This window comes from Salminus brasiliensis, chromosome 15, assembly GCF_030463535.1.
Source record: "Salminus brasiliensis chromosome 15, fSalBra1.hap2, whole genome shotgun sequence".
Taxonomy (NCBI): Eukaryota; Metazoa; Chordata; class Actinopteri; order Characiformes; family Bryconidae; genus Salminus; species Salminus brasiliensis.
This window is the reverse complement of record NC_132892.1, coordinates 23,171,455-23,192,426: the sequence shown is the minus strand read 5'-3', so window position 1 is coordinate 23,192,426 and position 20,972 is coordinate 23,171,455. Positions and strand designations below refer to the sequence as shown.

At 41.2% G+C, this 20,972-nt stretch overlaps 2 protein-coding genes and 1 long non-coding RNA gene across 7 annotated transcripts in view; 2 read left to right on the top strand and 1 right to left on the bottom strand.

Annotated features, from left to right (window-relative positions):
- Window positions 1-905: 905 nt before the first annotated feature.
- Window positions 906-5,945, top strand: lrrc58a (leucine rich repeat containing 58a). The gene is made up of 4 exons (XM_072657646.1): window positions 906-1,360; window positions 3,941-4,069; window positions 4,164-4,441; window positions 5,673-5,945. Exons 1-4 carry the CDS (start codon window positions 906-908, stop codon window positions 5,864-5,866), a joined length of 1,056 nt encoding a protein of 351 aa, XP_072513747.1. The 3' UTR covers window positions 5,867-5,945.
- A 3,831-nt stretch (window positions 5,946-9,776) lies between these two features.
- stn1 (STN1 subunit of CST complex) lies at window positions 9,777-19,477 on the top strand. 5 transcript variants are annotated; one of them, XM_072657498.1, is made up of 11 exons: window positions 9,777-10,091; window positions 10,179-10,255; window positions 10,813-11,010; window positions 11,691-11,786; window positions 12,595-12,672; window positions 13,337-13,495; window positions 14,557-14,683; window positions 14,968-15,130; window positions 16,309-16,434; window positions 17,170-17,242; window positions 18,749-19,477. In XM_072657498.1, the coding sequence occupies exons 3-11, from the start codon at window positions 10,878-10,880 to the stop codon at window positions 18,904-18,906; spliced, it is 1,113 nt and encodes a 370-aa protein (XP_072513599.1). In that variant the 5' UTR covers window positions 9,777-10,091; window positions 10,179-10,255; window positions 10,813-10,877; the 3' UTR covers window positions 18,907-19,477. The 5 variants fall into 5 exon arrangements, with proteins under 5 accessions (XP_072513599.1, XP_072513598.1, XP_072513602.1 ...); XM_072657497.1 differs by having other exon boundaries at window positions 9,777-10,255; XM_072657500.1 differs by lacking the exon at window positions 10,179-10,255 and having other exon boundaries at window positions 9,783-9,800.
- LOC140535933 (uncharacterized) overlaps window positions 13,134-20,972 on the bottom strand; it is a 9,916-nt gene continuing 2,077 nt past the window's right edge. Inside the window, exons 2-3 of the long non-coding RNA XR_011977567.1 lie at window positions 19,697-19,855; window positions 13,134-13,520 (exon numbers count right to left, since the gene is read on the bottom strand). This is a non-coding gene — a long non-coding RNA (uncharacterized lncRNA). The remainder of the gene's footprint in view (window positions 13,521-19,696; window positions 19,856-20,972) is intronic.

Below are 20,972 nucleotides of genomic sequence, written 5' to 3'. Positions count from 1 at the left end.
TAGATTTTATAGCATTAAACCAGTTCATAAATGATATCACACAGTGACTATGAACACATGTGCCCAGGGAGCAGAGAGGAAGAAGTGCAGTTTAATAAAAAAAGGGGGTTGGTGACGGGTGCTCGGACACACCACAAGATTAAAAAAGATATATATGCTGGTTACGTCATGATCTGCTACCATGCAGTTTTAGCAGTGGGAAGTTGAATAAGGGTAAAACTGCAGAAGCTTTAAACACTGATCAGTCATAACATTAGCACCACCTGCACACTATATAAGAAGATCCTTTGGGTTCTGGGAGGTGGGAGGTTGGGAGGTGAGGCCTCCATTGGTCGCATACCAGAAAATCAGATTCTTATGCTTGCCTGTTTTTCCTGCTTTCAACAAATAACCTAACCCAAGAACTGACTGTTCACTTGCTGCCTCATTTCCCCACTGACAGATGCCACTTCTCCACATTCTCTCCCATAGACAGAACCCTTTACTGTATTACTACCAGATATCACCAGAATCCCTGAATTTGTGTATAATAATAATAATAATAATAATAACAACAACAACAAATTAACTGCATATAAGTCCTGCATTGACAGTATCTCAATCTGTTGTGCAGATCCAGCAGAGGGTAGTTGCGTAAGCTTCATATGAGCCTTTGCCCTTACACTGGCCGTGGCTCCACCCAAAGCTCTGCAGGCCTGTAGCCCATATAAAAGCCTCCTGCTGCCCTCACTTTTCTTTTTTCCCCCCTAAAATGCACAAACACTGGAGCAGGTGGATCTTGACAGCTTTAAAATGTGACTACTGACCCCACCTGCCTCTTTCTGATGCTCCATCATTGCTGTACTTCCACTGCTACCAACACACTGCCTGCGGAACCAGCTGCCACCGCTCTAGGCTTCTGAAACATGGAGCTTTTCTCCAGAATAAGCGAAGGCAGCCCCGTTTTAAACCTGTCACGTCTACAGCTGAATGGCCTGGACCTGGACCACGTCGGAGAGGCCCAGAAGAGGAAAATCCAGCAGGTTTACCTCACTTACAACAGCCTGACACTTTTCCCCACCTCTGTCTGCCTGCTCTCCAACCTGGAGCACCTGGATTTGAGCAACAACTCCCTCACGGTCGTGCCCGAGGACATCACACGGCTAGCCAACCTAAAGAGTCTGGTGGCCAAAAACAATCATCTGGATGAGACGTCGTTCCCTAAGCACTTCGGCTCCATGCAGCTTGAAAGCCTGAACATGAGCGGAAACCGATTCAGGGAGATACCCGGGCAGTTCCTAAAGCTCTGCAAGCTGCAGTCCCTGTCTCTTGGTGGGAACAGATTGAAGGGCATCCCTGCAGAGATAGGAAACCTGAACAGGTAAGGTTCTTTACTACACCACTTTCACCAAGGTTAATGTGTACTAGGTTGTTTGGATGTGGCCAAAAGCAATTCATAGTAGAGGTACTAAATTTCTTCTTACTAGATCCAGCATCTATCAACACAGGAGCTGCAGTGCTCTCTTCTTTTTGAAGAACAGCTGCTGTTTTCTCAGCTTGATGCAATTTTTGAAATAAATTTAACAAGAAAACACAAATGGAGAGGTATTACCCATGCCGAAACAGTACAAAACATAATAACTTGACAAAAAAACCTTAAAAATAAAAAAATATTTTTTTTTAACTACATTTGAATGACCAGAATATGTAACAAATCACCTTTCTTTGCCAATATGCCTGAGAAATAAATGTGATCTTTTGGAAATACTCCATAAAAATGTGTAACTGCATATATTTAGCTCTATCCTCTGGTTGAAGCACCAGTGTAATGTAATGCACAACAACAGTAAACCGCAATGTACCACAGTAGCTTAATAGGCTCTACTACAGCTTTAATTAGACAATAACTTCAAATTACCCGCGATATAAACGATTCGGCTTCGTTGGGTTTATTACTCGTGTTTTCTGTCTGCGTCTCCTCTCCAAACCCTCAGCTCATTCAGTCCAACTATGAGCTCTCCCCTCCCTGCTGCTGTTGCCCGTGTACTTGTGGGCGACGCTGTCGCCTCCCCTGCCCCGTGAGCGCAATGCATCATGGACTTTGTAGTTTTCGCGACGCCTACTTAGCGCCGCTTATGCTAAAAGGTCTCGTTTTCACCACTAAAATGAAGATAAAAAGAATCTACATTATTATAACATTAATAACTGGCTTTATAGTATGTTCTCTGGAGACATAAACAGCAGTTTCTGTGTTTCGTTTAAGCAAAAGGTTTCACTTAAGACAAGCTGCCCCTTTAGCTTGATGAGCTAATGCTAAAGGATAATGCTAGTCATTGAGAAACTGAGGAGATGCTGAGATGGACTTCTAACAGCCTGTTATAATAGCCTAATATGCCTGAATAGCACATTAAGACTTAGCTACCAATATGCTAATTAATTTACCATCGTCTTGGTATTTGATGACATGTTGATTTAACCTAACTCTGGAAGAGCAGGATGTTTGACACTGAGCTACTGTGCGAAATATTTAGGGTAAAAATATTTAGGCAAAAATAAAACAATTATTATAATTCATATTAATAGATACTTTATCAACAGGGGCACTGGAGGGTCTGTGACTGACAAGGGCCCTAAAAATGTATTAACTGAGTATTTTAGCACAATGATTAGGGCCCAGTGTAATATATTTCCATTAATGTCTTTTTAGGGCCCCAAATCCCTCTTTTGCAGTGGTTCTTAACTTATGGACCAGCCAGAGTCTTCATTTTTGGCATTAACAAAACTCACAATGCATTAAGCACAATTTGTGGACCATTCGGGGGTCCTGAGGACTGGTTAGAGAACCACTAAAAGCTCTATAAGCTACTGTGGTATGTAGCGATGGGTCATTTTTACACTTTTGACCTGAGTGCCCCCCCCCCCCCCCTTAAATTCCCAGGTAATGATAATAACAGACTGTTGTTGAGCAGTGACCCCTTTTCAAGTTAGCTATTATCTTAGCAAATGAAATAGACACACAAGCATGACAAAGCACATTTACTGCTGCCAAGCTATGTGCTGGCATTCATGTCATCATGTTGAACATGGGCCAAAGAGAACCTGTGGCACAGTCAGGACTGAAATCCAATTCCTAGAAGTAGGGTTTACTACTAAGCAGTGCGTTTTCCCATCACTATTTCCAGGCAGGAGCTTCGTTTGGGATACCAGTTAACACTGTGAATACATGCTTATTTCTATTCACTGTACTTTTGCTGAATGGTTGCTTGATATATCATTTGTTAGTTATTACGATACAAAGCCAAATATTGCCATCTGTATAAACGTAGAGCTTTTCTCAGGACATGAAAATGAAGACATCCTAAATATGACAATCTGCTTAGTTGAGATTTTCATCCAGTGTCTCACGAGAAATAGCATGAGAGCCAGGTCTTCCATGCATCACGATATGAAGTAATATTTTAATGGTGAAGTATAAAGACATTTTCATTACTATCAGATACATATTGTGCAAAACCAAGCAGAACTAAACCCCTCTGCATGCAGGAGAAGACAAATTGATGGGTAAACTGCTGAATCCACAAGTTTAACCTGTCAGCTATAAATTGAGCTCAGAGTTTCAGCACTTCACTGATGAATCTTGACCTGTTTGCTTTCATTTGCAGAGTCAGCACTTCTATATCCACCCCAAACCTACTGCCATTCCAATGTGTTTCCAATGTAAATTTCCACAGACATAAATGGGCCACCTACTTCGTCCTTGACAACACTGAAGTGCTACATAATGTTATCACTGCAGCCAGTCTCTAAGTTACTGGAGAAAACCACTGTATCAGTGCAGCTCCCAAAGTATCCAAGCAGTGGATACCCAGAGTAGCTGAGTATGTGAGCTATACTCTCTCTGCTAGTGGGTCAAATGTCTGTGCCATTTGTTGTTTACACTTTGTTGTTTGATTGGCTGCAGGCTGGAGATGCTGTATCTGGGTGGGAACATGATCTCCTCCATCCCTCCTGAACTGGCCAACCTGAGCTGCCTCAGATACCTGGTGCTGTGTGACAACTGCATCCAGAGCATCCCCCCTCAGCTCAACAGGTGACAAAATTGGACATATAGTGATATAGATATCCTTGTGACGAAAATGAACTGATTTTATTTTGTATTATTTTATTTCCTTTCCCTCCGTCAGACTTCACGCCTTGCTATGTCTTAGTCTCCATAACAACCTCCTGACATTCCTCCCGCGAGAGATTCTCAGCCTGGTCCACCTGCAGGAGCTTAGTCTCCGTGGCAATCCACTGGTGGTTCGCTTTATCAAGGACATGACCTACGACCCACCGTCTCTGCTGGAACTAGCCGGCCGAACCATCAAATCCCGCAACCTTCCATACCTCCCAAGTTACCTACCGGCCAACCTGTGCCACTACCTTGACATGGCCAGCAAGTGCCCCAACCCCAAATGTGCAGGTAAGATAGCAAAGAAGGAGGCCAAACTCCAGGGGAAATCATCTCAGGGATTTAAAAACACTGCTTTAAGGATTCAGTCGGTACAAATCTTGCCATGTCATACAAGCACGTAAAGAAAAGCTGCTAGAGACTAGATCCTGGTAACCGGCCTTCATTAGCTTTCATTCCCTGTTAGCCATGTTGGATTTGTTTAAGTGAACTGAGGATTTAAATCCTCAAAAAGTGATTCTCCCAAGACTAGCCCCGGAGTGTGGTGCACCCACCCTGTGGATTTTGATAGTTTTCCTTTGATATGCCATCACACCTGAGCTAATCAGCTGACTAGCAAGCACTATCTAAGCTGAAGTTGGCCAGTGAGAGCTCACTTGGGGCTCCTCCAGGATCTGGATTGGGAACCACTGGTCTAAGCTGGTTTAGCTAGTTAAATAATGGTCATCTAATGGCCTAGGAAATACAGTTTTTATGTGATGATTCATTAGCTAGCTAGTTAAACCAGGGGGGGCTAAAAACAACCTGGGAACAGCTCCAGAAATCTAATTCATCTTATAATGATTCGTAACCTAGCTAATAAAACAGTTATCTAGTAGGTCACCCAAGAGTCAGCTAAAACAACCTTGTAAATAAACCGTTCCTACATGAGAACTCTTTGCCAGCTAATGAACTACTTAGCTAGCTGGTTAGCAAGGCCAGTTAACAACTACTTTAACTAGTTAAATAATGGTCAAATTAAAAGTACCTTAGAATTAAACATCCTCATATGTGATGATGTGTTAGTTAACTAACTAAACTGTCTAAACCAGGTCTAAACTAATCAGTTGGTTTAAACTAATCCTGTTATGTATTTTGTATGTTGGGTGTTGAAGAAGTAGCGTCAACTAAGGCCAACTGTTAAATGCCTTTAGTTGTCACCTCACATATTTGCTGAAATGCTGTATTAGAACACAGTGCAAAGGTTACAGCTGACATTTTTCACACACACACACACACACACACACACACACACACACACACAGACATAAGCACATATTTTTTCAAATATGGAGGTAGTCCAGAATATTTTTTTATTATTTATTATTTGCATGTCTAGTTTTCTTGCTTTGAGGCCTACAGTTGGCATGGTGTGTGAAAGGCCTTTGCCATGATAGACCTTCAGATAGCCAGGCTTGACTTTAGTCTCATCTTTAATGCCACTTTCTCAGCCCATTGTCCTGTTCCTGTCACCCCTCTCCAGGAGTGTACTTCGACTCGTGTGTGCGGCACATTAAGTTTGTGGACTTCTGCGGCAAGTTCCGCCTGCCCCTCATGCACTACCTCTGCTCCCCAGAATGCAGCTCTCCCTGCAGCTCCAACCCACAAAGCGACGCGGAGTCGGAGGACGAGAGCACCGTGCCCGTGGACAGGCTGCAGAGGGTGCTTCTGGGATAGCAAGATCCTCCAGGTGGAGGAGGACTATTTTTGCTACAGGTCTTGCCCATTTACGCAGATCTCTGGCCAGTCTTTTCAGTCATCACCATAGTCTGGAATATGTGTGAAATGGGAACCTATGCATGTCTGTTGGACTGGTGTATTTAAAGGACACAGAGATGGTCAACTATAATTTGAGCCAAGAATGTTTTGCTTACTTAACTACAGTTATAATAATCAAGAGTCAGCAATAAACTACCATGGAAAGAAGCAGTTTGTAATACTTCATTAGATAGTTAGCTAGCTGGTTAAGTAAAGGTCAGAAATCTAATATCATATCCATGGAAATAAACAGCTATGTGATCATGCAGTATACAGCTAACTAACACGATAGCTAGGCAGTTAAACAAGGGTCAGCTACAATTTTCCACTGGAAATTCACAGCTTCTATGTGATAGTTAATCTGTTGGCTACTTTACTGGTCAGGTAGCTAGTTAAACAAGGGTCAGCTAAAACTACTTTGGAAATACACAGCTTCTATGTAATGACCCTAAGTAGCTAGCTAGTTAGCAAGGCCAGCTAACAACTCAACTCTGTGCAGCTGGAACTGGACGTGTGTGTGTGTGTGTGTGTGTTCAGGAAGGTGCTTATTCTACACTTGTTGAAAAGTTGTTGAACCTCTCATGGTTATTCTTTAACTTTAGCCTTATTGTGCACATTTTTGGCAACCCACAAAACTCTGTATAAGGGTCACAGACGTTGTTGACTCCCTAGGCAAATGTCTACGGGTGATGTATAGGAATTTTCATGGAAAAAAGAGCACAAACCTCGAAGCTCCAACTACGAACTGCTAAAACAAGAGCACAGATGTCCCAGAACTACCTCTCTGAGTTACTCACAGTGTGTTTTGGCAGGGGACATGATTCTTGGAAAGTGTGGACTGTTGTTGCATTGGTGAAAAGGCCATGCAATATGTTTTTTAATATACAGCAGTCGCTTCTAGCATAACATACTTAAACTACTGCATTAACATCAACCCTCTCATAACCTCTTTAAGCCTCTTTAAGAGGTCTGGAGTTATTGCTGTTTTTACTGCACCTTCAATTTCAGTTGTTTGCACATGTAATACAAAGCATGACTGCATGCACAACTTTCATCAAATTCAAATCCTAATAAAACCCTTCTCTTTTTCCACTTACACGCTCAAATGTGGGATTGATTGAAAGCTTAAGCGAATATACAGCCATCAGCCATCAAACACTGATTATCTTCATTTACAGTGCCATCTGTTAAGGCATGGATATATAAGGCAGCGGGTGAATAGTCAATTCTTAAAAAGCTAAAGGAAAAATGAGCAAGCATAAGAAGCAGAAGACAAACTGATGGCTAGATAGCCGGGCCAGAACCTCTCCAAAACGTCAGGAAGGCTTTATGTTTTTTTCCTGGTATGCAGTGGTCAGTAGGAAAGCAAAAAAAGGACAACCGCTGAACCAGGTCCCACCTCATAACTTACAGGACCTAAAAGATCCAGACACCACAGCCAGAGACCTTTAGAGGTCTTGTGAAGTCCAAGCCTTAAATGGTCCGATCTGTGTCTGATGGCCTACTCGCTATAAGGCAGGTGGTTTTAATGTTATGGCTGAGACTTCTGAGCTGTAACATGCAACATGGTAGACTATGAGGATGAACAATGACCCAACAGATGACCTGGTACAGTAACCTCACACTGGCAGTGAAGCAGAGATTCAGCAGCTGATAGCCTTTTGTTATCAGCTATTTGTAGTGTGAGTGTGCTCGGTATTCTATAAGCTTGACAGATTGCCAGGTCACATCATCTGTTGGCAGGATCTGCAAGGTAAGAGTTATATATAAACAAATCACACCACCAGACCACCTCCCTTGCTGGCAGGCTTTATCACGATGCTATAAATGTAAATGATCTTTTAGGGTTAGATAAGGCCCTGGTGATTGTTCAGCCTTGGGTCAATGAGTTGAAGACTGAGACGTGCTCCGCGGTTTCATTGTGTGACACCATATTTCAGTATTACTCAACAAAACCCAGTGGAGAAGCTTTACCACGAACGTGTGAGCCATGGGCCTGCTGAATGTTTCCTAGATAGGGTTTCTAATGGGAATTCTATGGAAACAGTACCTTGCAAATGCAGTGCATTGCTGTCCATGAATGCTGCTCTTATTATAGGTTATATAATATTATAATAGACCTTCTCTACAAGTTATGCACCAACGCTTGCTAGCAATGCTATCACTGTCCAATGCATAGGTAATGTTGTTTTCTCTGAATGTGGTTCTCCTGCCTCATTACATTTTCACAGCCAACGTAATGAAATCGTCTACAATGAAGAAAAAACCCCAAAAACTCCGGGTGAACAAGAATCATGATATTTCAAACATATTTCACTCATATGGCCAAAGGTTTGCGGACACCCTTTCATATTGTGCAGATGCACACACACAGCTTGTCTAGTGCCTGGTGAGAAGCATAGCACAGGACTCCCAGGAGCAGATAAACATGAACCCATTGCCCCCCACCCCTGACGCAAGGCATGGGCTACAAAGCTACAAAGCTGTGGAGCAGTGAAACTGTGTTCTCAGGAATGATGGATAGTGCTCCATCCAATATTTTTGGAATGAGTTGTGGAGTTGGGGATGAGCAACCTGACATCACTAGCGCTTTTGTTGCTGAATGCAATCAAATCCTCACAGCAATGCTCCAAAATCTTGTATAAGGTCTTCTTCCTTAGACAGCAGAGAGAGATTTACTCCAACAACAGCATGATAAACATTTTTAAGGCCATTGATTTCAGAGGAACAATGAATAAGCAGATGTCCCAATACTTTTGGCCCTATAGCGCATGTATAATAAATGATAGAAATCTGCATGTACAATGTTCCTTGAAATGAAAAGTAACAGCCTCTACTCTTATGAGAAGATGCTATTTTTGGATGTTGGAACATTGCTGTGATGATTTTATTGCATTTAGCCACAAGAGCATTAGTGAGGCCACAGATATTGGATGGTTAATTCTGGACAACAAACATCACTCCTATTCACTGTAAAGGTCCATCACTCCAGAGGACACTGTTTTACAGCCCAACGCTCTGGGACCTTATACACCTCTCTAGGTCATGCTTGGCATCGGGCATGGTTACCTTAGGCTTCTGCTCCAGTGTGTCCCATTCTATCTGCAGTGCTTTTCAATGAAGATTATACAAGCTGTGTGCACAACTGTAAGATGTAGATTTGTGGAAAGATTGGCTGGATAATTTTAGATACATTATGTAGTTTTTAAGGGACAATAAGGGAGAACAGATGTGAAAGGAAGTTCAGCCACATAGGTCGCAGGTCTGGTTCAGGCCTTTAGTAGTATAATGTTGGACCGCCATCTGGTGGTACAATGTGGTTGATGAAAAAACCCAATAAACAAGCAGGCTTTAAAAATCAGATACCACCAAACTCATTACATCATTTATTAATTTGTATTAAAAATTTTAAAATATATATATGTTTATTTGCACATATTTAAAAAAATCAATTATTGACTCAAAAAAAAAAAAACGGTTTGCCCGTTTTGTCGATTGGCCCTCTTTGTCTGATCTATAGCTCATATCTTCACCATACATATCGTCAGATCGTACTATCATGTTGATCGATATGATTTCCAGATCAGGCAAAATCAGATACGCCTGCTTAAGTATTCGGGCGCAGGCCTGTTGGTAATTGAATTAATTCATTTTCTTTTATAAACTAATTTAATTATATTTAAGTTCATTAGGTTAATTATTTTTCTAATAATAATACATAATTTTATTGTATGTTTTAACGGTTGCAACCCATCTATTGCGATAGATGGCAGTCTGCACCGTTACCCTCACAGCTCCGGAAAACAGCTGTGGTTTCTATGGTGTTGCTTCCTGTTGCAGGCAGTGCTAGCAGGTTAGCTACGCAGCTAAACAGTTAAACTGAGACACTGGGTGTGTGTTTTGAGTGATTTTAGTGAAAGACTTTGAACGAAGATGGATTTACTCATTGTATTCACCAGTATGGTGTTCACATAATGGAGGTGATCAGCTATCAGTAAACGTAGCCAGCACCTATACAGGTAGTGCTAGCTAGCTAAGCTAGCTGCCTGTGGTGTGTAAGGTGTGAGTTTGGTGTGTAGCTGTAAAGCTTTTCTGATGTTTCTGATTTAAGCTGGAAAGGAAGGCACCACAGTAATGCTACACGGTAGGGACAAAAGTGTTCGGACACATGAGCATTAAAAAGGGTTGATCCTGATTTTGTTGAGTTTGTTTGTTTGTCTCTACTGTCCAGGGAAAAAGGATTTCTGCTAGATTTTGGAGCATTGCTGTGAGGATTTGACTGCATTCAGCTACAAGAGTGTTAGTGAGGTCAGGATGTTGCATGATTACCACCCTACATCATCCCTAACCCCCCCCAATTGATCCCCAACCCATCCCAAAAGCATTGGATGAAGCACCAACCATCTTCACCAGAGTTCCACTGCTCCACAGCTCATTACTGGGGGGGGGGGGGCATTATACCCCTTTAACCCATGTTTAGCATTAGGTTCATGTTTATCTGCTGTCTATTAGCGATATGTCTTTACAGGGACTCGACAAACTGTGTGTGTGCATTTAAACATCTGTGTCAGCAATGGGTGCAATTTACAGTAACTGGATGCATTCATTAGAAGGGTGTCCATAAAGGGTGGGCATACAGTGTATATTTACAGTGCTAGCTATGATGAAAGGTCAAGGGTACTTATAGTGGATCTGACTCAGGCAATCAATCTGATTCTGGTTTATTTATTGTTCTCTCAATGACTAAAATTAGAAGTTGGAGAAATGTGGGCTTATATGTAAATATATATTGTGTGTATGATTTAGTGAAATGCTTGTGTGTTAATGTGATAAGTGATGTTATAATATTGTGTTTCTGCTGGTAGGTGCAGATCTTTTGCTGCCTCTTGTTTGAGTGAGGGCTAATTTGGCCTGTTGGAATGAATGCGTCATGGCCAGTGATCAAGGTGGCGCTGAAGATGAACCTCCATCGCTGTTGTGGGGACTGGACCCTGTGTTTTCTGCCTATGCCAGGCTGTATGTTAAAGACATGCTACAGATGAGAGAGTCCCGACAAGTTCCAGGTACAGTGACCGAATTGATAATTGTACTTCAGGTTCTGGTCTTGTGTGAAGACTAAAATATATGACCTGGGCTTCAGATCTGAGCTGTATTAAACACATTTCACTGGAGACAGATTTACATGCATTGTCGGATACATGGCCACAAAGCACTTGGGCTGGCAGACCGGTGGCAACAACGCTCTGACCAACAACAGAGCTACACCATCTAGTAAAGCATTGTGTTAGAGGTTCTGTCGTTACTGTGGTGCATGTACAACATGATACCACAGGGAGTTACATACCTGTGCACCATACCCAGCTCTTGAACCCCCCCCCCCCCCCCCAAAGGTAAGTTAGATTTCACAGAAGATGTACACCGACCAACAACAACATCAGTCCCCCCATTATGTTGCCACAACAAATCTGACCATTTGAGGCCTGGACTCCACAATACCTCGTGAGGGTGTCCAGTCCAAGACATTAGCAGCAAGCCAAGTTAAGCTTGTTCACAGCAGAAGGAAAATCACTCAGTGGCCAATGGTGCGGTTTCATCAATACCTTATGAAAACTTCATAACAGAAACTTCAGAACTAAACCATAGGGCATTTTCTCTCTAGCTCTGTTGGAGAGATGCTTTTCTGCCTCTGCACATAAGTGAAACCTCATTCCTCACTAAAGAATATTTTTGTCACTGCTCCCAGGAATCTACTTCTATAAAACTCACCCACTGTTCCAAGTGGATGTACTGGGCACTGTGGTGTACAGACGAGAGAGAGAGGACTTTTATTGCTATGGAGGTAAACCTGGATCATGTGTCTAAAGTACGTAAAGATCATTTATGAAGAAAGGTCTGCTGAGAAATATGTTGCTGTTACTGCACTGCATTAACATTAGGGGTGTAAGAAAATATGAATATATCAAAGTATCGTGACATTATGCCTTGCAATACTGTAGCAATTCTCCAGAACACATTATCAATTAGGACTGGGCAATATGGCAAGCATTTCTTGGATATCGTCAGTGCTTAAAGAGCACTGATCAACTGTGCGTTTCATGACAGAGAGTGTAATTAGTGCTGTTTTAATTAGATGAATTGCAGCAGATTTTGAGTATAAATCACTGTACTCAATATGGTGAGTATTTGAATAGCAGTTTTTAAGAATCTGTCGCTACTGATGCATTCTGTCTGCATGTCAACATATTTATCGCATAAATCTCTTTAAATATTGTCATGTAATATTTTTGCCCCCATTTCTCCCATTTCTAGTATGGATTTTAATTACATTTATGTGATTGCTGGCAGGTTAATTTTGTGCTGTATTTAAACCCTGACCACTAGAGAGCAGTGTTGTACTGTATCCAGATCCCGTTGTTCTGATTGGATAAAAAGTTAACATTTCTTTTACTCAGATTTTATGCACATGGCATGTTTTTATACTATGACAATTATCCTAAAATTTGATTTGTAAAAATTTGCAGTATATCGCCTTGCTTACAGTATCTCAATATATCACGATATATTTAATCATAACATGTTCTGACAAAATTACAACAATTACAACAAACGTGATAACTGTTTTATTTTATGTTGCTTTTAATATTCAGTGGATGACAGTACTGGAGTCATCAACTGTCTGTGCTGGAAAGATGAGAAATGGAGAGACCATGGAGACTCTGTAAAGCGTGAGTGTTAAAGTTGATCACAGTATTGTTGAGATTGGGCTTTCTGAATTTGGTTACTAATAATCAAATTTATACTACAACTGATGTTGCAAAGCAGCTTAACAGAAATCTGATAATAAGACAAAAAAGATAGTCGAGTGACACCAGCAAGTACAGTTTTAGAGATTAATGTAATAAATTCCAGCTCGCTGGTGCATTGTAGCTAAAACAGATGTCCTCAGTTCAGTAAAAGCTCTTGGCTTGAAGTGTGATCCGTTCACTGCAACGAGTTCCTTTATTTCCTGAGCATTGATGTGATGTAAGATATGGCCATTTAGCTATTGAGCGCTCTGTAAATGTACTATAATAACAGAGATATAGAGATAACTAATAACTAAAAATATAGCAATATATGCACTAAATTCACTCAATATAAATACACTAGTTAGTGTGCAATGCACAGAAGAGCACTGTTGAGTGTAAAGTGCAAATCTCAAAATGTGCAATGTGAATGTGCAACAGCTCAAAGCCCTGGCAGTGTCTTCAGCGTGGTGGAGCAGACTAGCTTTAATTCAGTGTAATCTCAAAAGTAGTAGTTTGGTGAGAATTGCTAACGCGGCTGACAGTCAGTGAAAGCTAACAGCACATTTTACTGTTCCTATAATTATCACAATTGTGTTCACAGGAAGGGGCCCTGGTGGAGTCTTTAATGTGGAGGAGCAGTTGAGGAAGCTCAAGGAGAATCAGAGGAACAGCTGTATGCTGGAAATCGGAGACCTGCTCAGAGTGCGTGGCTCCCTCAAAACCTCCCGGGAGCAGAGGGAGATCATGGCCTCCTCCTTTTGTAAGCAGTGAAGCAGAGACAGCCGCTGTAGAAATTGAACATGATGTTATTATTACATTTAAAAAGCCAAAGATTGAGTTCTATGTCCAATTTGAACTTTCACTAGTTTTGTCTAGTGTTCTCGTCCTGGCTTTTCCCAATTCATTTTAATGGCATGGAAAATGCTTACAGTTATTTATACAGCTGTGCAGAACTACACTCGATAGTTGCTGCTTTCTGGTGCATACCAACGATTCTTACACACACCGTTTTAACATGCTCTGCACACGATTAGAAACATGAGTCCCCAGGTTTTTATTGGTAACAGGACTGTAAATATAAACCTAATATGCTATATGGACAAAAGTATTGGGACAGGTGCTCATTCATTGTTTCTTCTGAATTCAAGTGTCTTAAAAAAGAGTTTATGATGTCCTGGGAGGGCTTTCTATTAGATTTGGGAATATTGCTTTGATGATTTGCAACCTGTGGTGTGTTGTCTGCTCGCCAAAAACACATTTTGTCACTAAAACACACACAAGGACTGATGCGATGCTGTGTGGCATTTTTTTTGGTACAATTTGGATGCCCGTAAGTGTCAAGCTATACAAGTTGTTTCTGCGCTGATTTGCAGTGAAAACATACCAACGAAAAAAAAAGCCACCCCTGGCTTTCTCCTAACCCCGTATTGTGTGCTCTCATCGGCTGTAGCCAATTACTGCACTAAGTTCCAGTCGAACAGCGCTTTTCACACAACCGGATTTAGAGTTGCCGACAGGTGCAGATGTTAAACTTGCTGGAAGCTTGCTCTCCGATTGTGTCTTGCAGCAGTTTGTCAGTGATCTCCAATAGAAAATCCTGGGGTTTGAAACTTTCCTTTGCAGTCCTGAGTATGGAACCCACAACCCTGTGATTAGTGACCCATTTTCTTATTACCGAGTTATTACCGAATATAGAATTCTAAAAATGTCTGTATGACCAAGATAATATTGATCAAGTGATCAAACTGTGGTGTATACTGATACATATGCAATGCATTGCAATGGAAAATTGAACCGAAGTTCTCTGCTCTGTGTGCGCAGATAAAGTGAGTGATCCTGTGATGGATGTACAGATTGCCCGGATGCTGGAGATACCTCAGCTCTACAGGGACTGCTACGACAAGCCCTTCCAGGTGCCGTGCAGTGAGCTTGAAGCAGGCACCACTGAGTGAGTCACACACAGAGAGATTATTAGATTGTTAGAGCTATTATAATAATAACAATAGTGGTTGAAGACACAAACCTAATGTAACAAACAATGAGCAGGAAAAGGGACTGGGTAGGTGTGCCTTGATGGACAGAAAATAGCATGATTTGTAAGGAGACGTGGGAGCTGATGCCAGAAATTCATTGCAGGTGGATCCAACTATTTATTAGGACGCTCATGTTGTGATGGTTATCCAGAAGCTTTAGATGTCCTTGAGATGAGTTCTGTTTGCCCATTTGTTTCAGTGCTGGTGGGTCCTCAAATTTCCAGTCTTTGCTTGGTCAGTCAGTTCGCATCCTAAAGGAGTTCCTGAAAGAGAAGGAGGTGGCCAAGTTTCGACCATATGATGTTGAATTCCTCTTACACCCACTGATCCAACGGCCAGCTCGGAACACAGCAGCAGGGCAGGTGGAACACTTTTTGTATATACAGATTACTGTACAATACTGCACTATAATCTAATTAGCAAATTAGTTCAGGAAAAGAAATGTTTGAGCTACATTAACATGCAAATTCCTTATTTGTAAGTTTCAGTAAACACAAATTTAACATCAGCATGTTAAATAGGCTAACTACACATTACAAGCCTACATTACAAATGTAAGTGACCCTGCCAGAATCCGACTCCTCTTCCTCGCACCTCAAGCAGCAGAATACATGCAGAAGGTGATGTCCGTGATTCTTGTTGTTTCTGTTTATGAAATATTCATATAAACCTTTTCTTTACAACAAACAATTTAAACAATCTGTGGCAAACCTTAAAAATCCTAAAGATGCTGCTGGCAGCTTTAGGCACGTCCTTGTGTAGCATAGCTAATAGCCTACATATGTGTTATGAACATGTGAACATGTATGTTATGAATTATTAGGAGGTGACGGCAGTGCGTAAATTAAGCACCCACTTTCATCTCAGTCGTTTATGCTGAGATTTCTTATCCTGTGTGAGTCTGATCTAGGACCACATATGAAAGGCTATGTTCGAAACAGATTTCTTAAGGCCTATCTGCATGGGTTGCTGTGTGTATTGGTGTAGGCGTCAGCATCTAAATTGTGGTGCTCCTCTTGGATCCCCGCACTTCTGTCACTCTGGATTTGACGTGGTTGTTTTCTGTCACGTAGTGAGTAAAATACGATTTGAGCGGCCAGAGCTTGATTTCAGAAGTCACTTCAACTTGGTAATGTGAACATAGCCTTAGAAGAGAAGTTTCATTTTTCATGAAGAGAGTTGGAACCATGTTGGAACGGGAAAATGTAATTCTATACTGATCTTTTGATGATCACTATTTCTTTACTTCTGCTCAGTATTTATCAGAAATATCCTTCTTCCAGTTTCTTAAAACCGGCATAGTTTTAACATCATCTTAAAACAAAAGCAACCTTTTATAGCACAAATGTAATGGTTGTGTGAGCAGCATACTGAACATATTCTATCCTGTAGAGAGAGTGTTTGGTATGTTGCTCACATGACCATCACGCTTGTGCTAAGATACTTTTGGAAAACCCAACCACGATTCTGACTGAATCATGAATCATCAGACTGAATCATGAACTCAGAACACCCGTCTGATGAGTCACTTCTTTCTTAGGAGACTGCTTCTGTTGGCCCATCGTTTTCCACACAGGTCAAGAACCTTCTCAAAGAAACGCTAAAGATTCTCCAGAGTGAGGGGGAGCTATTCCGCAAAGTCCTGTCCCCGGACGAGCTTTACAATGTAAGCAAAACCAAGACCAATTATTCACCTTTCCATTCCTCTCCTTACACACTTACACTGATCAGTCATAACAGTAAAGCCACTGACAGGTCAACTAATATTTGATCTACATATATGATCTACATAATATTAGGCAGGTTGATCTAATGATATGGCTGATCTGTGAATATCTGGTTTACCCAGAATTACCCAGATTAAAAGTGCTTACAGATCAAATTAGTAACCTTTAACCTTTTTAAATTTGGTCATGCTATGGAAGAAATAACACCTTTTTGGAGTGATCTGGGGAGAAAGCACCATCTACCCACACTGGAAAGGTGCTCTCTCTCTCTGGGCCCTTGCTGCCGATGGCTAGCAGCATCACCAGGATTCAAACTACAGCATCCTACTTTTTAATACTGAATGTATAGTCATAATATTTGCTGTAATTCAAGACTCATTTATACCTGGTCACTTCATGCGCCTTGAGTGTGAACGCACCCAAGATGCGTTTAAAACAGATACAAATCTGATCGCTCAAATCACTTCAGGAAGTGGTCTGAGATGCATTTGAGCCACATGCTACAGCAGTGTAAAAACACAAAACAACAAGCAAATCTGCATATTGTGTCCCACACAGAAGACACATTTGACTACCAAATGGGAATGCATGTGGCTAAACAACCCAGAAGTGACCTGATGTAAAAGGGTTCTAATAAGATTGAGTGTAGTAATGTTCCTGTTTATCTGCTGCAGGTAACAGAACAGGACAAAGATCTGCTGGCAACAATCCGAGATGTCGTAGGAGAAGATTCCAAAAGAGAGAAATGTGAGTTCCTCTTCCTTGCTTTTTCAAACAAGAGGAACTAAGTTGGAAAATGTGCTTCATACTGTATCACATAAGCAGTCTGGTCACATATTTGGATCTGTAGCTATTATACAGCCATCCATTAAAAAGTCATTTGCTCCAGCAATCACTTTTATTCCAGCCGTCTTCACTCCCTGTCCCAAAGGTCTTCAACACTGCAGAGTTTGGTGTTTTCCAGGCCAGCGTGATTGATCAATAGCTAATTTACATTTACTCCTAAGATGGTAATCAGGTCTTTTATGAGTTGGGTAGCGGGATGCTGAATAGTTTCGAGAATTGACTCGTGGTCTCTGGAGGGTCACAGCACTAGATAGTTTGTATTCCCTGCTGAATTAAGACTCAACTCGTAAAGTATGTAATTATGAGCTTGTAAGGAAATGCAAATGGGCTGTTGATCAGTTGTGCTGGCAGGGAAAATGCCCACCTCTGCAGTCCTGGATACTCTCAGGACAGGGAGTAATGAACCCTGAAATAGAACAACGATCAAATGATATTTTAAATATTTTATTTGAGTACAGTAGTAAGCAGTTAGAGGCTGTGACTTACAAGGGACTTCAGATTTAAGGAGATATTAGGCACAATGTTAAGCATACCATAAAGATCATGCCATGAACAGCACAATGTCTTTGTTCTGTTCATCTACTCCTAATCCATTTGATGACAAAAGGTGCTGCAATACTACAATACTACACTCTTCAAGGGTTCTTCTGTAACGGCAGTGATGTTACATAGAACAGTAACCACTCAAAAAAACCATTTGGATGCTTAACTGGTTCTTTGACTGGTTAAAGTGTCCTTAAGATTGGTGGACAACCTTTTGTAGATGGTTATTTAAAGGATAACAATCCTTTTTGCTTAGACAGTTACAACTTATGTGCTGAGGATACACTACATATATACACTATATATAATATACCACTATATATAAACTATAGTTCATGTGTCAGGCACCATCCACACATATCTGGAGGTTTTTATGGTGAGCCACGCAGCTTTGCCATAAGCGGCCAAAGTCTGAAAGTGCAATGGAACTGGGGACCCAACGCTTTCCTCCGAGAGTGTTGGCTGCCTGGCAATGCTGCAGCGGTGGCTTTGCATATATCAGCGGTGAACAGTGATCCTAGTATCAGAAGAAATGCTAGTGCTAGGGGAAGTTACAAACAGCCAGGGGAAATTTTGATCCAAAAAAACAGATATTCAGTCTCTTTAAGGTTGAAATTTTCATTGTTGTTGTGTTGACGGGGAAAACGGAGCTTCATGAAAACACTGACTTCACAACACATGCATGTTTCTGTCTAAAAGAAGAGGGAAAGCACTTATCTCTTTAGAAGTCTGACCTGAAAGGGACCCTGTTTCACATGCCTACTACAGAAAACCAGCACTACAATAACTGTGTAATCTATTGACTGTTGTATCTTACCTGCTACACTTTTAGCACCCTGATTGTTGTATGCTGTCCCTTTCCAGATGCTGAGAAGGGTTGCCATGTCCTGCACATCTTGTCCAGCGTAAGACAGCGCTACAGCCGTAATTTGAGCAGAGAAGCTCTGGAGGTCGCCCTCAAGTTTTTAGAATGTAACAGTGATATCATCAGTACTATGGACTCCCATTACACTGTTCTGTAGCAGAGGGAAATTCACAGAGCCACAGAACTAGAAACCTGTAAACAGTCATGCCAATTTCTGCAGCCCAAGGACAATAAAATAGGACAATTGTAAATTTTTGGCAGAGCGTTTTGGAAATCCTTTGTTTTTTGGGGCAATTTTTCCATTTTTAAGCTTTCTCACAGCAGATGGGCAAGTAGAACCACTACCATTATTGACAGGCCACAGATTTCAGCTTTGCTGTTGTTTACCTAGGCACTGACTGTGCTCTTTTTCCCTCCCTGTTTTCAAATGCGCATCTGTTTGTTTACTGTGATCTTATTTCTACAGTTGTCCGATTACGGCTTGAAGGCAGTATTGCAGTTATGTCTGATCTGTGCCTTTTAAACAGCGTGCCTTCTGTTTTTTTTCTTTTCTTTTAACTGTTTGGACAGTTTTTCTTGAAATCCAGCAGGGCTGCAAGGCCTAGACTACATTGTATTGCATCTAATTATGTTTCCAAAAGATGTCAAAAAAAAAGTTTTTTCTATGTTGATAAATTAAGAGAGAATTGTCGTTTCGAAATGAACACTGAAGCAACCAAAAACCATACGAAATAAAAAATAAATAAATAAATAAACCGGCTAAGACTGTTAATCAATATTGTGCAGCTCCCCTTGGTCTCTATGGTTTGTATTATTTTCCATGTTCTCTTAAAAGTGCTTCCCACACAACTCCTATAATGGCTGGGTTTTTCATCTCCACACATTTCCCAACACAGTCTTACAAGGATGCAATGCTCTTCAAATTGACATACTGTGTTGAGCATCACCTGATGAACTCGAGGGGGAACCATGGTGCTGCAGGTAGTGCGTGTGTGTCACACAGCTCCAGGGACTTGGGGTTGGGGGTTCAGTCCTCGCTCTGGTCCCTGTTGGTGTGTTCTCTGTGGCTGCACAGGTTTCCTCCGGGTGCTATTGCTTCCTCCCGCCTTAAAAATAAATAAATAGAAAGTTAGGTAAATTGTGTGTGGTATCCTGCGATGGACTGGTCTCTGTCCAGGGGGCTGTCTACTCAAATACTCCAGGAATTCTTTAATTAGCTAATGGGTAGCTACACCTCAAAGGGTATTTAACTGATTTATTGAGGGTGAGTTGGAATTTGAATACCATATAGATCCAATAAACCCCCTGGTTTATTTAAAGGATTCATCAGAAAATGTGAGAGCAGATTTATACCACAAGGTGGCGGTATGAGCTAGTTGAGGTGCAGCTGTTCATGAGCACATCTGTATCCATGCAGTTTTCCTGTGCTGCCACCCTATTGGCGGCAGATAACCTGTCTAATAAATACTGAGGAATCAATTCGACGGACAGCTCACAAACTTTGTTTGGCATCAGGGCACGGATAAAGCTGTTTGCGGGGTACAAACATGCCTTTAATGAAGCCACATTTCATTTAATACAAGATTAGTGCTGCTCCACCGTCCAGCTGGCTGCCTCAGCACTGGCTGAAGTCTATTTTCCCTCAGAATTACTCTCATTATGTTGGCCATGACTGCCGGAAGACCAGGGTTGCAGTTGGTATAGTATAGTGGGTAACAGCATTCCCATTCATGTAGCAAACTAAGGTTCAACTCCCTATTCAACTGTTGTAACCTGCTCTGGATAACAGTGTATTAAAATGCTGTAAAAACAGCACTGTGACTGTGTGGTAGAAATGTGCCCTTAATGAATCCACATTTCATTTAATACATGATTTGTCCTGACCGATTTTTGTACAGTCAAGAAAATAACAGTTGTGTGTAAGAGTTAGTATGATAACAAAAAAAAAACATTATATATTGCTTATTAATTATTACATTGTAGTAAAATATATATGTTGATGGCCTTAATCACTATATCAGAGGGTAAAGTTGAGGTAATTGAGGTCATAAACCAGTTTTTGTACACTTGATAAGAAAAAAACAGTTAACCGTGTGTGAAGTTTGCATGTAAAACGCAAGAAAACATTATTTTTTGCTTATTATTTATTACATAGTACATATATATATATATATTATGGCCTCAACACTGTCTTATACAGGCCTATGTCACGGTATCAGAGTG

Coding starts and splice junctions, on each gene's coding strand:
- lrrc58a (XM_072657646.1), top strand. CDS start 906: ATGGAGCTTTTCTCCAGAATAAGCGAAGGCAGCCCCGTTTTAAACCTG. Junction 4,070..4,163: donor ATCCCCCCTCAGCTCAACAG/GTGACAAAATTG, acceptor TCCCTCCGTCAG/ACTTCACGCCTTGCTATGTC. Junction 4,442..5,672: donor CCCCAACCCCAAATGTGCAG/GTAAGATAGCAA, acceptor ACCCCTCTCCAG/GAGTGTACTTCGACTCGTGT.
- stn1 (XM_072657498.1), top strand. CDS start 10,878: ATGGCCAGTGATCAAGGTGGCGCTGAAGATGAACCTCCATCGCTGTTG. Junction 13,496..14,556: donor GATCATGGCCTCCTCCTTTT/GTAAGCAGTGAA, acceptor CTGTGTGCGCAG/ATAAAGTGAGTGATCCTGTG. Junction 15,131..16,308: donor GGAACACAGCAGCAGGGCAG/GTGGAACACTTT, acceptor CTTCTTTCTTAG/GAGACTGCTTCTGTTGGCCC.